Genomic DNA, 15,795 nt, shown 5'->3' on the forward strand with positions numbered 1-15,795 from the left:
TTGGAAACAGTTGAAAATCGGGAGTAAACTCAGGGGAAGCAAATCATCCTCAAGAAAAAAGCTGCACTCCTGCCTTTTCCATCCAGTTGCTAGGCTCAAACAACTATTGCATGAGAACTGCAGTTTTTAGGTGTGTAAACGTAAACTTAAGCTTTTTTCCTGTCCTCATCAGCTATTTCACTGAAGATGTAGCTTCAGATCTGGTTATGGATTAGAGAAAAAAAAGAAGATATTTATAAATTACATTGAGGTAAAAAGAGAAGGCAAACAGAATGGTTTATAATCCAATTAAAGAACTGTAAAATGGGGGAAGTCTATGCACCAGAGTCCTCCTACTTGCCTAAAAGAAAATTGCAATGGCTTCCAAGGGATGTGTCACAGTCATTTCCTTGCCTATTGTGTGGTCTAAGGTCCCCTTGCAAAACTAGTTTTCCTCTTTCTTTCCCTAGGTTTTCTGGGTTTGTTCCAGTGTCCTACATGGCCTATATGTCTGTTTAATAACCCTGTCTTGGGTTATAAACTCTGCAACTGCTTGGCCCCTGCTTCTAAACAAAACAAATCATTTTCTCAAGCACTGTCAGTAAATTTAAGGAAACAAACTGCTTTCCAATCCCACCAAAGAAGAGAATATTCTCTCTCTTGTGGTTTCAAATCTGAAAAGGAGTAGAATAAATCTGTATCACCCATGTTTATCATCTATATCAAAAAGTAGTTCTGCTTTGCTTTTTTGTTTCTTATTCTTGCAAAGACAAGTCTGCCAGCTGGATTGGTTTTGGGTTTTAATAAAGTACTTAACAGCCATTCTACAGTTGAAATTTCTTTGCTGAATGTCAAGCTCTGCTTTGGGTAATCAGCTTTATGGAACACTTACCTGATGTCTGCATACAACATAGTAGTACCCTAACCTGCTGAAAGCCCCCTTTTTTTCATTTTTGTAAAGGAATATCAGCAGGAAAGAACTTTTTCAGCATTGAAAATTGAATAATGTAAAACAAATGAACAATTGCATTGAGTTATCCAGTGAGCCATTAACTTAATTAAGCCAAAGAATCAACTGCAGCACAGGACCCAAACAAGGGAAAGTGGATGCAATTTTTTCCTTCCTCACCTTTCACATCCACAGATTCATACATATAGATGGTCCTGTTTGATCAGGTTTAAGACAGTTTATTAAAGCAAAAAGGATTGCAAATGATAGGCACCAGAGTGAAAAAAACCTCAACCCCAGCAAACAGTCCAGAACTCAGGACTCCTGGAAGAAGTGTCTCATTTCAGACTTGGAAATGTTTTCATGCTTTTCTGTTTAATGTTAGAGTAGGAATGTGGATGAAGTGTGACAGGTTTTCTACCTACAGGATAAACTATACCTCAGAGATACTAAAAATCTAAAATCCCCACTCTTTGTTTCCTCTCTTGATGAAGTTTAGTGTTGGACTTCTTTATAACACCAACAACCAAAAACAATTTTCAAATGCCACTAGCTTGAGGCATCACCATAACATGCCTTCCACCACACATCAAGCTCTGCTGTCTCGAGTATTCTCATTCATTGTAAGGAATTAAATACTTCAAATACACAATTAGACAACTCTGCTCAATATCTGAGCTAACATTCAGTAGAGGTAAAGGCAGAAGTTCACATCTCCCACTGCTGTTACAAGCTCTGTGCAAACTTCTGGCTGCATCACCTACATCCAACTTCACATATTTGAGGTTTTCTTTGATACTAAAACAGCTATGGTCTAATTTTCTTTAAAGAAAGAATATCAAAGCTGAGACTGAGGGGAACGTAGAAATCTCAAAGATTTATATGGAAACCTCCTGGCCTTTTTCAATTCCAGATATAGATCAAGCAAATGAGACACAGACAGAAAGGAGCTCTCTGCAGCATTGTCTGTGCTTAGATTCTCATGAAAGCAAGACATATTTTTAGCACTTGCACCTCCACTAATAATAAAAACAGAGCACTAGCAGTGCTGTATTTTTATCACACGGTGTCCAAAGGCCTGGATGTTGCTGCAGAGTCAGCCAAATTTCAGCAATGCTAAAACCAGCTGCATTCTCCAGCTGTACAGTTATAAGGACAAAGTTATGGAGTATCAAACCCAGCAGCAACATGCTTTAAGTAACTGCATGTTATCCCACATTAAGATTGCTTCATTTTGGTCATTGATTTTAGTTGCAGCTCCAGAGAAAAGGAGTTCAAACTGACCTCAATGCCAATGAAGTAGCATTTCAATACTTATTTAGAAACTTCTGAAAATCTTGAGACAAAACCCCTGTACCATATTGCAAGGACAAGCCCCCGCTTCAGGATGAAAATTTATCTTCCTTACCAGCTTGGTTAAACAAGACTGAAGATTTTTGTCTCTGTATCAAGACTGTTGGCCAGACCACACCGAAATGCAACATGAGTAGATGTTGATGAAAATACAAAGAAATCAACCAAAAAATATTTAGGAAAAAAAGGAGTCCAGAAAAATGTATCAACCTGTTTGATCTATAGCCTAAAGCTCAAGTTCTGCCAGAGAAAATACCTTTTTATTTTTAATATTTGGATGAGGCCTAATGGAGTAACAGCAATATTTTCTATAAAGTAAATGGTCTGTTTAAGAAACATTAAGGCCAGTTTGAAGATTCTTTGCCCGTATGGCCCTGATTTTACAAGCCACCACATCACTCAGTCTTTTCAGATAGGATGCCTTTGATTTGCACAGGTTTGGCATAAGGTCAGCAATGTAACAATCCTGAAATAAGAGACCATCCTCTGAAATCTCATGTATGAGGAAGACCCTGAGCAATGCTGGCAGATTAGGAATCATCTCTAAGTCAACATTAAGAGATGAGTAGTCCTGTTCTGTCCCTGGACACCAATACAGGCCAGCACAGACCATTAACTTTCCCACCAAGGAGGAATAGGTGTCTCAGCTGGACCCTTCCCTGCCACATGTCTGGAAAGGGAAGAGTGGAGCAGATTTACATGTGCCTGGCATTTACCAATAGAACATTTGCTGCTGTATCTGCAGAGTACCAAGGAAAGATGTCTGTTGACAGCCAGCTGCTGTCACTCACAACTTCTCAGCCACTTGCACTGCTTTTCAAATTAGGGCTGGGGGGACTCTATCCAGCTATGCCACCTTTTATCTCTGCAGAAAAGGTCTGCCAACTTTTCAGCAAAAGCAGCAGATGGGAACAAGCTGCTGCTGCAACAGAACAATTGATCTAGCCTGAATTTCTCTTGAGCTTACCCACTCCAACACAGAACAGAACTATGAAAACACTTTTCAAGAAATGTATAACCCTTAAAAAGCAGTGAGAAAATAATTACTCCTCTAGAAAATACAAAGATGATGAGTGCCACAGACTTGCATGAAAGTTTGAACAGTTACTGGTTTTCATAAGAGGCAGTGCTGGGCATGTCTGAGAATTTCTCTGGTGGAAGACCAGGAAAGAGACCTCACATTGCAAGATTATCAGCACTGTTCATAAACGGTCTGTAAAGGGCCTACACTTTTTATACTGAGACAGGTATTCATGTGATCTAGCTATTCTGTGTCCTTTTATACAGTGGTCACTGGGCATCCTAAAGTAAATAAAGAAGTACCAAATACTCAATAGTGATGTAAATCCCTGAGCTGACACAGGCCAGAGGCATCCTCTTTTAACACAGCCTGCAGAAAACTGCCTTCTGGAATGCACTGGGAGAGCAACCAAAGAGAACAGTTAAAGAATGTTATGAGAAAAAGACAAATGTTCACTGAGGTTGGGGTGCACATATTTCTCACTCAAAATTACAGAGACCTGCCAAGCTCTACAGACTTGACATCAAAGTTGCAATCCTGGCTCCCAGCTCACTCATGCTTGTGTCTAGCTCTCCTTCACTCCTTGCAGCACTGTAGTCCTCCCTCCACTCCACAGCACAGTGCACTAGAGTCTGCTGGTTTGACAAATTCCCCTTCAACAAAGCTTATTTCTGAATTTCAGACTGTCATTACAGTCCCTCCCTATCTCATTGCCCAAACTCCTCTAGTCTTGCCACCCACCCATTCTTCCTCCCCTTCTCAACAGTCTCAGAGAGGTAAAAATAGGAAGACCAAAATGACAAATTTTGAGCTAGTTTGCTCCTTATCTCCATTGCAGTCACAAAAATAACAAGTTCCTTCACCTCTGTATGATAAGAATGCATCTAAACTTCTAAAAGCAGCTGCAAGAATCCATGGCCTTTCCAAGCTCATTCTAGGCAAGAAATAATACAATTTGCTACCAATGCAGGCAATAATTTCTCAGACCTGAAAGAAGATGCAAATTTTCCAAGAATCACAAATTTTCCAAGAATCATTTCCAGGAGATCACTTTGGAGTCTGCCCTTGCCAAAATCTTGATCCCAGTATCACAAGTCCTGCCAAGAACGTGTTGTACCACTAAGCTCTAATTGTCTCTGATGTGGAGACTGATGTCATCACACAATGCTTGAACAAAGCAAAGTCCACCAGCATCTGACATCATACTGCTTTCATCCAGAATTAAAGCAAGAGAAACAGTTACAGTCACCAAGTTAATCTCTAGAACATTCTGTAAATACTTCTGAAAAAATGTACTTCATGGAAGAAGTAGTCTTGAGCACACCACAAAACTGCCTTTTGAACAGTTAAGGAAATAAACCTCTGAAAGCTTTCTCCTTTCCTTTCTAAGACATGATAAATTTCATACAAAATTCTGAAATAACTTCTATTTGAGGTGCTAAAGAAAATTTCCAAGAACCTACTTAAAGTTTTGCAAGGTTTTTAACTGTACTATAAATTGTCTTTTAAAAAAAAATAACATGTTGCAAAACCAAAAGCCAAACTTGGCAAACTTGTAGATTCCTAAATGTTTCTGATTAGGAATCACTGAATTGATAACATTCTGAAATGAATGTGTATGAAGAAATTAAGAATATGAGACTCCTCTATATCAATAAATATTTCTAAGAGATATTAAATATTTAGCACATAGGCTCACAGAAAAATACCTATTTCAGTGCATTTTATCTATCACAAATTCCACACCTGCTATAGGTGTAGTGAGCAATAAAAAAGATCCCCAAACAGTGGCCTGGTTTCTCCCTAGGACATAAGACAAACTAGTTTAAAAAATAAAAGAAAATAAACATGACCTGTGATGGTCACAGGTGAATGTGCTGGTTAAGGGATTCTCTCATCTGCTGGCTCCTTTGAAATGAGAGCAATAAAAATTATTTTAAAAGAGCCAAGAAAAAAAAAATCCCACTGAATTTCCCATTCCATGTGCTACAATTATTTTTCTCCAGACTGACAGGTGCCTGTACCTCCAGCACTCCTCTCAACCTCCCCACAAAACACAGCTATGCCACTTCAACACCAACAACTAATGGCACTTAAGCAACAGCTTCCCTCTGGCTCTTCCCCACTGCAGAGGCTGGGAAAAGGAAAAAGCTGCCTGTGCCTGCCTTCTGTGGGCCAACCACTGAAGCCACGAGCAATGGTGACAGTGTTTTCCTTAAATAACAACAGAATACACTGCAGCTTGGAAACAAAGGGTGGGTAAAGTGAGAGTCTCTTAAGTGGAGTATGGGAGGGGAACTTAAGAAGTATTTGGCTTCTCATAACAGTTCTCACACCTCTAAAAATACACAAGACTGCTCACTCTGTGTAGCTGCCCAACACTTACTACACAGTACAGATGAGATAAACAGCACCTGGCTGCCCTAACACCTTTGTCAGCTCATTACCAGCTATCTAATGCAACCAAGTGTCTTTCTTTCACTTTTGCTTCTGTTAAAATGTAGGTCGTGAGGGGATGATCCTCTTTGAGGCATGGCTTTTTATCTTACAGTCTCCTCTGAATACCAGTTTGAAGGAATTTGACCAGAGTAGTTTATAAGGAGTCTCTGGAATAAAAACTGAGAACTAGTCAGTAGTAAAGGTCCACAGATGTCTTACACTAAATATGAGAATCTTTACAATTGACACTAATCTGCTCCACAGAAAGACATCAAACACATTCATAGATCACATATTGAGATGCACATTATCAAAAAGCTAGTTTTTCCCCACAACAGGACAAAGTTTGTTGAAGTGAGGTGCTGACGGAAGGTGTGAAAATATGAAAAATTACTAATCTTAAATTGCAACATATGTTGACTGTATTTGGAAACTGCCCTGAGCACACCTCCATCTATTAAAGTACCTTTCTGACACAGACTATAGTTCATCCCTGAGTGAGCTACAGCCAGCATCATCAAACAAGGGCAAAAGTTCAGTACCAACAAAGAAGAAAGAGCAAATAATACAATTTTGTCAGAACACCTGTGGTTTGTTTTTGGTTTCTACTTCTCTTCTTCAATGACACACACACTTGTGCAATTTAAAAAACAATCTTAAAAACAAAGCTAAAGGATGCATCACATCTCTGAAGCAATTTTTCTTCTAAATAAATCTGAAAATACTGAGAATGATACCCTGCAGAATGTATCAGAAGAATCTGCTCAACAACTTGAACACCCGTATTATCTGCAAATGACCTACTTTCTTCACAGTTGCCCAGCACGTAACAATCTCTGTACAAGAGACAGCAGCTGCCTTGCAACCAGTGAGCTCAGCACCAGAGAAATGGCTGTGCCTTACAAATGAGATATCTTGGTTATTTTGACATGTTTAACACATGTATTTCTGGCTTGTCACCAAAAACATTTAACATATTTTGCAACACTTTACTACTCACAGCCATATGCTATTGCACTGCTTTGAGTGAAAAAGCAGTTATCTACTGCCTAACAATGTCTGCTCCAATTCAGTCTCCCACCCTATCCACACAGCACTCTCCCCTTTGGCAATAAATGCATTCAAATCAGCAAAGGAGAGCACCTGTGTGCCAGCCCTCAAGGTCTCTTCAAATGTGACAAAAGGATTTACTGAGCTAGATTTCACTGAAGTCTAGCATGACTTGAGGCATGCAGTTCTCATTTTGGAAGTCTAGGACACTCAGATTCTACCCCCCAATCCAGCTAGAACACATCTGCTCATGCTGAAGTGGGCTCTGCCTTAGAAGAACATGCCGGTTTGATTCACAAGAGAGGGAAGCACACAACACGTGGGAAGGATGGAACTGGTCAGCACAAGGCCAAGCTTTTGCAGACATCAATATCTGGAAGACTGTCTCCACAACTTTAACAGGGAAAGAAAAAAAAAGCAAGAACAACTCCACTTCATTGAAATAAATCAGATGTTTTACACTGTAGAAGTCTCTATTTTCCTCCAGGCAATTCAGAATCTAGATGAGTTTCTAATCTAGATGAGATTCTAATCTGAGATCCAAGACACAACTGTCATCACCATATATATAAAAAAATTCTCACTCAGATCACTGGGAATCTTGTAACAACATCATCAAGGTTTCAACAGCATCAAGGTTTTAGCTCACATAGGTTATCTAGTTTGGATTTTCTTGTTTTGATTATGCATCATAACAAAGAGCATGAATCAATGCAAATACCTTTGAGAATCTTCAGCAGCATGTCAGCTTGAATCTAAACTTTGCATTACAGAGGGGACTACACTCAGCTTCAGTCAGATGACTCTGAGAGCTCTAACATGAGTATTTTATCCAGGATACAAGAGTTGTATGAAGCCTAATATACTTTATTGTCAGTGCAGAGTTAGAAACTGAGAAAAGCTGTATTCTGTGTTTCTTTCATCACTCTTCAGAATTATTCTTTTATGAGGAAGCATAGATCATTTAAGCTTAATGCAAATAGGCAGCAAATGTGCTACATATCCAACTAGAACACAAACCACAGCACATATTGTATCCCAGTATAATTTCTAAGTGTCACATAATATCTAATCAATGAACTCAGCATTTTTTATCACTGTAAAGTCACAGCTTCTCTACATATTGCAATGATTTATTTTATTGATTGTGACCACTGTTATGTGCATGACCAAGTAAGATGTCTAGACGATGTGAGCATGTAGGAAAAACATCACATTCACAGCCACAATTTCCTCACCACTGTAATCAGAATAAACTTTACAATCTCTTGTCTAATGATACATTTATAAATAGATGGAAGCCATTATCATTCTGGGACATCTCCTGTGCTGAAGTGTCATGTGCTCAATACTACATACAGAAAGGCTTTGCATTATTACCTGTACTCTTGAAAGCTATCATTCTTGCTGTTTTGAAAAGGTTAATGCTGTTTATGTTATCCAAGTCTAGAATTACAGAAGGAGTGCACTTTTCTATGATCTGCTCAGTGTTCATTAAAAGTTCCAGTTTTTTAAGTGTAGAATGGAATATTGCTAATTGCAGCTTTTAACCACTAGAATACCCATATTACTCAAACACAAGTGAAAGGAATAATTTGAAAGAGGAAAATGTCCAAGTTATAGATGCAGTAATACACCACATGCCATGCACTATATAAGAATGAAGATTGCACACAAGATTTTCTTTAGTATACAAGTACCTACCTAATTGGGAAGATTGCAACAAAAGATGGGATCAAGCATTGTCATGCCATTAACCAACACAATTCATCCCCAAGAAATGTCATTCTGCTGTCTTGATCACATTATTTTATAGTGCACCAATCAACTAAAGTCCACAGCAATCAGGAAGCCATCAGTCTGGATTTTCCAAAAAGCTGGATATTACTACATCCCACAAGGGCCTCCTCAAGCCACTGTATCAGTAGTAAGGACAATGGGGTCGGTCACCTTGTATAAACCCATTTCCTGAGCATTCTGGACACTTCTAACCCTGGATTTGGTATAAATTCTGACTTTCAATTTTCTACTTTTTCATACACTCAGTGTACTTACGTCAAATTTGTTTCTGCTTTTAACACATCTATTCATAACTGAAAAAAAACCCCACCAAAACCATTCAATTTAAATTTGAGAAGAGTCACTTTTTCCCCCATTAAGACTTCTCAGCTCTTCACAGTGTTTCCTGATGTTTGATACAATAAGCAGAAATGTCTGTTTACTCCATCTGTACAGAAGTATGGCATATAAGGCTCAACACACAGCCTGTAAAGAAATGCTGTTTTCACCACAGCAAACAGAGACAAGAGCTCCTCCAGATGAGCTTCTTCTTCTTCCCCCAAGAGCAGAAACACAGCAAAGCTTGCCAACAAAGTTAATACTTTGGTTGAATAAACAGTCCCTTAGATTCAATTTTTTAGCCCATGCTCAAGAAAATCCAGCTCTGAGGTGATGTGTGTAAGCAGATACCTCTCAGCTTTCTGTAGGATTGTCTCAAGTAGGCATAGCCCATACTAACTCCTACTTGCATGCAAAAAATAAATCAATTTATATTCACTTTGGAGTAAAAGCCACCTTATCAGACAGTAGAATGAAGTGATAGCCAGTCTCTTCCTTCCCACTCCTAGTTCTATACATATGTAGCAAAACACCAGGACATAACAAATCTCTGATGCCTCCAACTTAAAAATAATTTCACTGGAACTGGGCTCCAAGATAGCAGAGTTTGTGTGATATGGAAACAGAAAAACATCCAAGCAGTCTGTTTCCTCAATCAAACCAAATAGCTGCTATTGTGATTTTGACCTCCCAATCTAAATCACAAATTTATGACTATTACATAAAAAGAAGAAATAGCAAATATTTGCCTTAGCTTCTTTAAATAAAGCAGCTAACAAAACCCAATTCATCCTGATGTGTTGTTGTGATAAAAAGCAGAAACTGGAAACATCATTGTCACTTATACAGCCCATAGCTCTGGTTAAAAAAGCATCCACTTGTCCTGAAATGATGGAATGTATACATAGATTGTGGATTGTTTCCACAGTAGCCTAACTTCACGTGCAGATCTGTTTTAATAGGTTAACCTTTTTATTATTGTCATTATTTTATGTAGTTTATGTAAAAAAAATACATTTGTAGCAGTGGAAGAAGATAATTCACTTTTTTATAATGGAAAACACTTTTCAGCTGTTTCTGGATTCAGATGCATCCCCTGGTCCCAGGCAGTGTGGCAGTGTCACTTCTATGCTCAGTTAAAACCTTTTCCCAGTACCTTTTTCCTCCTGACAGCATCAGCTTTTGGTTTACATCAAGTGAATTTGTCCTCCCTGCTCCACTGTGGCAGCAAATATGCAGCTCTATTACTTTTTCAGATTCTGTATTCAAAGGAATGTATGAAATACAGCTCCTCATCAGTCTCCTTACTGGAGATCAAATTTCAGTTGTGTAACAAACAGTGACTCTGCATGTCATAATGGGGCCTTCGTGTGTGAAACAGCTAAACTGAAACTGAACAAAATATCCTACATCATTATCTGCTTTTGGCTGGACACAGAAGATATTTGTCTCAGGAAAGAAGTAAATTGCATAAATAATCCAAAAATCAACCCAAAAAGTTTCAAAAGGACTTTAAACAATATCTTTTTAACCCTAAAGGTGATTTCTAGTTAATATACAGATATTTTACAGTAATAGTTCCTGTCTTGTGCAGAAGCCAGCTACAGGAGAGGATCACAGTTTACTTTGGATGGGATATCAGTGAAATATTAACATCAAAATTTGGTTTTATGCAGCATTTAAGGCTTTTGAAGAAGAAATAAATAACTGCTTTCAGACTGAAAAGTTTTATTAAAAGTTTCCCTAGCTTCAATATAAATTGCTATTTTAACTCACCAGTTTGCATCTAGCCATAGAAAGTTCCTATTTGTGGCACTTAAGTTTCACTTTAAGAACATCTAAGAATTTGCTGCTTATATGACCTTCAAATTTTTAGGTACTTGGGAACTCCTTAATAAGCAACTACAGGAATGTATTTCATGAGTCTGTATGAATTAAGAAATTATTTGGGTAACCACAAGAACAACATATAACATGCTAGCTATTTTAAGATCCTCCATCTGCTGAAAATTCTATGTATTCTCAGGCCTAACATTACTTGTATCTATCACTTGTTTCCTAAAAAGAATTAGTGAAAATGTAAGTTCCGTTTTTTCCCTACTGGTTTTATGTGAAAAGAACATATGAGCCCAACATTAATCTTTTCTTCATTTATAATAGCTGCCTACCTACCCTCACTTCAGCCATTTAGCAATCCTGTTATGAAACAGCTGCTGTTAGTGAAAAAAGTCCCAACTGGCAGCATTCACAGACCACTCGGAATGCAGAGCATTTTAAGATGTTTCTACAATTCCCCATCAATACCCTCTGATTCATTTTTTCACCTCCCTACCTTAAAGTCTCAAACCAGGATTATGCTTCTAAAGACTCAATATCAGAAAGTCTGGCTTTTCTCTTGATTTTCTCATGGAGGACTTCCTGTTCCTCTAGACCAATACAACCTTCTTAAAACATTTTTTTCCACTCTTTTACTGCTGCTGAATGTGATTCAAAAGGGGCCCATCTGTTCCAGCTACATCATCAGGAGAGCTCTGCACTTCCACACAGCTGCTGAGCTTTCTGTCCCCATGCAGAAGCTGGAATTGCTTCATGCACCCTCTTGGCACAGAAATTATGTAAATGATAGATCCAAAAACCTATTGCATGATCATTTCTACACTGGCTGCTTCTCTAATGTAAACTCTCCTTTTCTCACATTTTGAAGAGCCCCAATTTGTTCCTTTAATAAAATGCACTATAAAACTTGAGAATGCAATTTTCCAATGGAAAGGAAACAAAAATCCCACCAAATAAACTAATCTTATTATAAATTCCATGAAGCAGTTCAAAAAGCCCAGATAGGTGATTGTTTCTATTAAAGTCTATCAACTGCTGGAACAGTTTCTCCAGGAATTCTAACACTCCCTTAGAATTTAAATGACTTAACCTCCACTATATTTTGCAGACTGAAAAGCAACTACCTGCAAAAGCAACTTGAACCAAATGGAAATGGCATTTAACAGTGCTGTACCCATATCACTGCTAACCTGTCACATGCTCTGAAACAGGATTCCCTCAGACAACACAGCAGCACCAGCTTGCCCTGAATGCAAGCAGACTGTCCTCTCCAAGACACCTGTGACTACTTAATTCCTGTACTCATCCAAGGCTCAGGGAGCTTGGTCTGTTCAGCCTGGACAAGAGTCAAGGGAGACCTTAAAGCACTTTCCAGTGCCAGTGAGGGCTCCAGGAGAGCTGGAGAGGGTGTTGGAACAAGGGCACGTGGTGACAGAACAAGGGGGAATGGCCTGAAATGAAAGAGGGAAGATTTAGATTGGATATATGGAAGAAATTCTTACAGTGGGCGGGGGGAGGCCCTGGCACAAGTTACCCAAAAAAGCTGTGGCTGCCCCATCCCTGGAAGTGTTCAAGGCCAGGCTGCACATGGCTTTGGCCAATCTGGTCTAGTGGAAAATGTCCCTGCCTCAGGCAGAGCACTGGAACTAGATAGTCTTTAAAGTCCATTCCAACCCAAACCTTCCATGATTTTCTGGGCATAAAAACTCATTAAACTGTATCTGCATCTCTACTTTGACAGAAAATACCTTCAAGATACAGTTTAAAAATAAACTTACCTTTGAGTCATAGAAATCTTGGCAGGAAGTTTTCTTTAGTTTCTTTTTTATAAATGAGCCCAAGTAAAATAAGAACAGTTTTAATTAAGTAAAAAATGCACAAAGGTTTTGGATTGTTTTAGTTAAGATACAACGGAACTAAAAAATTAAATTTAAATGGCACAACTTTCTACCTGCATCTGAATGCCATCCATGGCAATAGGCTGCACTTGCTAACACTTCCTAGATTCAATTTCTGGACAGAAGCTGGCAAGCTGTTTATTGTGGTAGTTACTGTACTATGGAATGGGGTTTTTTTCTACCCCTTCAGATGATTTTGGGGCAAGTGCTGTCTCGTCTCTTCATGCAGCATTAAGTCTTTTCTTTGCACACAGTACTTCTTTATAGTATCTGTGAAAGGTAAAAGTGAAGAATTTATTTTTATTGATACTATGAAATTTTCACAGAGTCACAGAAATGAATTACAACTGAATAGTAGTTATCAGTCTCCCTACCAAATGTAATGCATGCATTTTAGCTCATTTGATCTTGGCAAACCTCAGAAGTTAATAAGTTAGTAAGCAAGAAACAAAATAAATTACACTAACATATTTTAACAAAATAAAAATAAAGCTCAAGTGAGCATAACCTGGAATCATATTTTACCTCAAACAATTTACACAACCTTGGTAACATTAACAAAAAACATTTGAAATTAAGTTTGGGCGATTTTTCCAGTTGACAATTAGGCTAATTACATGTCAATATTCTGAGCACTCTCATGTGCAAAAGTATTCTATAATCTGACAAATTAAACAACAAAAATAAGTCTTCATCGAGTTCAGGGTGTAAAATAATTTATTAGGTTCTGGTCATAAAAAATTTAGCTACTATTCTTGGGTTTTTTAAACAGCAGCAGTCAAAAATGTGACAATTGAAAAGTGTTCAATAAAAATAACGCAAGTTTTGTAAATTTGTTCCTTAAAAATCAATGCTGTAGCACTACAGAATTCAGGGTAGCAGAAAAAAAATAAACAAGAACTTAGTAAAACAATCACCAAGTCATTTCTTTGCTATCACTTTAGATAGCAAGTAAGCATTGGTAAAGCACTATGAAAATAAATGTTATTTCAAAACTAATAAGAGTCAAGATTTAAAGGCATCCCTTTGGGGGGAGGAAGCGAGGTATGCCTTAGTGATGATAATTTTCTATTCTATTGGTTTATGTTTGTAAAACATGAGAGAACAGTGAACCAAAAGCCTGGACTCTACTGTTTCTGCTCAGTGATCCTCTGGAGGCAGAGTTTCATGTAGGAGTTTTTATTGCGTATTTCCAGCACTGCATCTCGGACAAGTTCAATGAACAGCTGAGGCCAGAGCTTCTGCAAGGATTCATTCTTCATATTGATGTCAGCTGCTTCTTTCACTAAGCTCTCAACGTATGTCTGGCAAAATGTTTTTCTCTCTTTGATTTCCTGCAGGAGAGAAAAATTACACAATGTATTGAAAAAAGGAAAAAAGGTTAATCAAGAGCAAATCCACAAAAACCCTCTCAAAAATGGAATGAATTAAAGAACACAGCAATTAGCTGGCAAATGCTGTTGTGTACTTTCTCCCCCTGGTTTTAAGTTGCATGGCCCAGGGTATATGTCCAGGCTTTTATGAGTGTGACAGAACCTTAATGTATTCAAAATATTCATACTATATTAAGTAATTAATGTATCTGAAATTAACTTTCAAGTAATTATATAAATATCTGTTAACAGCATTACAATTTGTGTTGCTTTCTGGCATAGCAGTGAAAATTTACAGAAATTATTAAATACTAAACTACTTTTCCTTTTCTCCCTTCCCAGAATTTCATCTTTATAGTACAGCAGTTGAAAAGTAGATATTTCTCTACCTGCCCTAACAAGAACATGGTCATAGAAAAACATGCCAGTACTCATCCTTTTCCACAGTCACTGGCAAGTGCTGGTTCCTAATGTGTATTACATTAGATACTGAAGCAAGCTGAACCTTTAAAAATAATAAAAAGATACTATGCTTTGTGTAACTACTAGCTCTGCATTTTAATAACTCAAACTGTATTAATGCCTGCTTCTGCAAACTTTCTATAAAATGCCTTAAGCTTTCAACAGTAAGTTAGATTGGAGATAAATATCTAACTAGTTTGAATGGCAGCATTGTTAGAAATGTTAGATCATGCTTCAGGCCACCAAAACAAAAGTTTTTAGTGACTAATAAAGGTGACAAAATGCTTTCCAGCAGTTTCAGCTAAAAACCCAAATTATTAATCAAAGATCCAAGACTGACATCTTTAGCAATACACTTCTTCAGCCACATTTGTGATGTTAGTTTACTGCTGCTGGGGACCTGGAAGGAGTCCTTTTGGCCAGAATGTACTCTTGTGACACCCTGCAGTACCTGCTGCCACATGCACAATGCTACAGCAAAGGACAAGGTGGGAATTGCTGCACTGGGAAGAGAAAACAACACATTTATTTAACGGACTGTACAAACACTAAGCTTACTTTCTTTTATTATAGGGCTGGTTCAGTGGTAAAGTACAACAGGAGTATTTCACTGTCTTACTCCATGCCATTCAAAGATTTAAGAGCTATCACAATTTTTGAGACTAAAATGTTTTCTTAATTTAAACTCTCCACATATGCAGTCACCATTTCCTTTTTATGCTGTGGATCTGAGATAATAAAACCACAGTGGAATAAAAGATTCAGTGATTACTGAATTTGATTTAATTTCTTACACTACAGGATTTACATATTTCCACATAATCAAAAAGCAAACAATGGGACAAATGTGGAAAGCAGAGTGCCTACAGTTAGAACTCATGATGATTGCTCAGAAGGGAGATTGTGGCTGAAAAAATCATATTCTCCCGAGCAAAAGAGTTAGTAGATCAAAAATGCAAACTAAAACAAGCGTGACTGATGCCCTTGTCTGAAACAAGCCAGCTTGCAATTTTATTAATAATTAAACCTAGTACTTTGCCTATATATTTATTTTCCTGTAGCTCACTTAAAAGCTAGGAAGCAGCTTTTTATTACTGCAGTCTGCACTATCTCATGTGTAGTCTGAAGGTGTTCTTAACCAATTCATTCAGGGAAAATCTAACATGGACAATACACATTTTTCTTCCTAAAAAAAATTATGTTCATTCCATATGGCTTGTAATTGAGAATGGATTTCTGAGACTGTGGCATTGTTTAGGAATCACTTCACCAAGGACAGAAACTGAACATTTTCCAGTATTGTGAGGAAAAGATCAG

At 37.8% G+C, this 15,795-nt stretch overlaps 1 protein-coding gene across 3 annotated transcripts in view; it reads right to left on the minus strand.

Moving 5' to 3' along the window:
• Positions 1–12,619: 12,619 nt before the first annotated feature.
• Positions 12,620–15,795, minus strand: part of LRRC49 (leucine rich repeat containing 49) — a 39,778-nt gene continuing 36,602 nt past the window's right edge. For all 3 annotated transcript variants that reach the window (XM_030228290.2, XM_018913783.3, XM_050978460.1), the window contains exon 16: positions 12,620–13,977. In XM_030228290.2, coding sequence (XP_030084150.1) covers positions 13,771–13,977 — 207 coding nt within the window. In that variant the 3' untranslated portion in view covers positions 12,620–13,770. The remainder of the gene's footprint in view (positions 13,978–15,795) is intronic.

This window comes from Serinus canaria, chromosome 10 (assembly GCF_022539315.1).
Source record: "Serinus canaria isolate serCan28SL12 chromosome 10, serCan2020, whole genome shotgun sequence".
Taxonomy (NCBI): Eukaryota; Metazoa; Chordata; class Aves; order Passeriformes; family Fringillidae; genus Serinus; species Serinus canaria.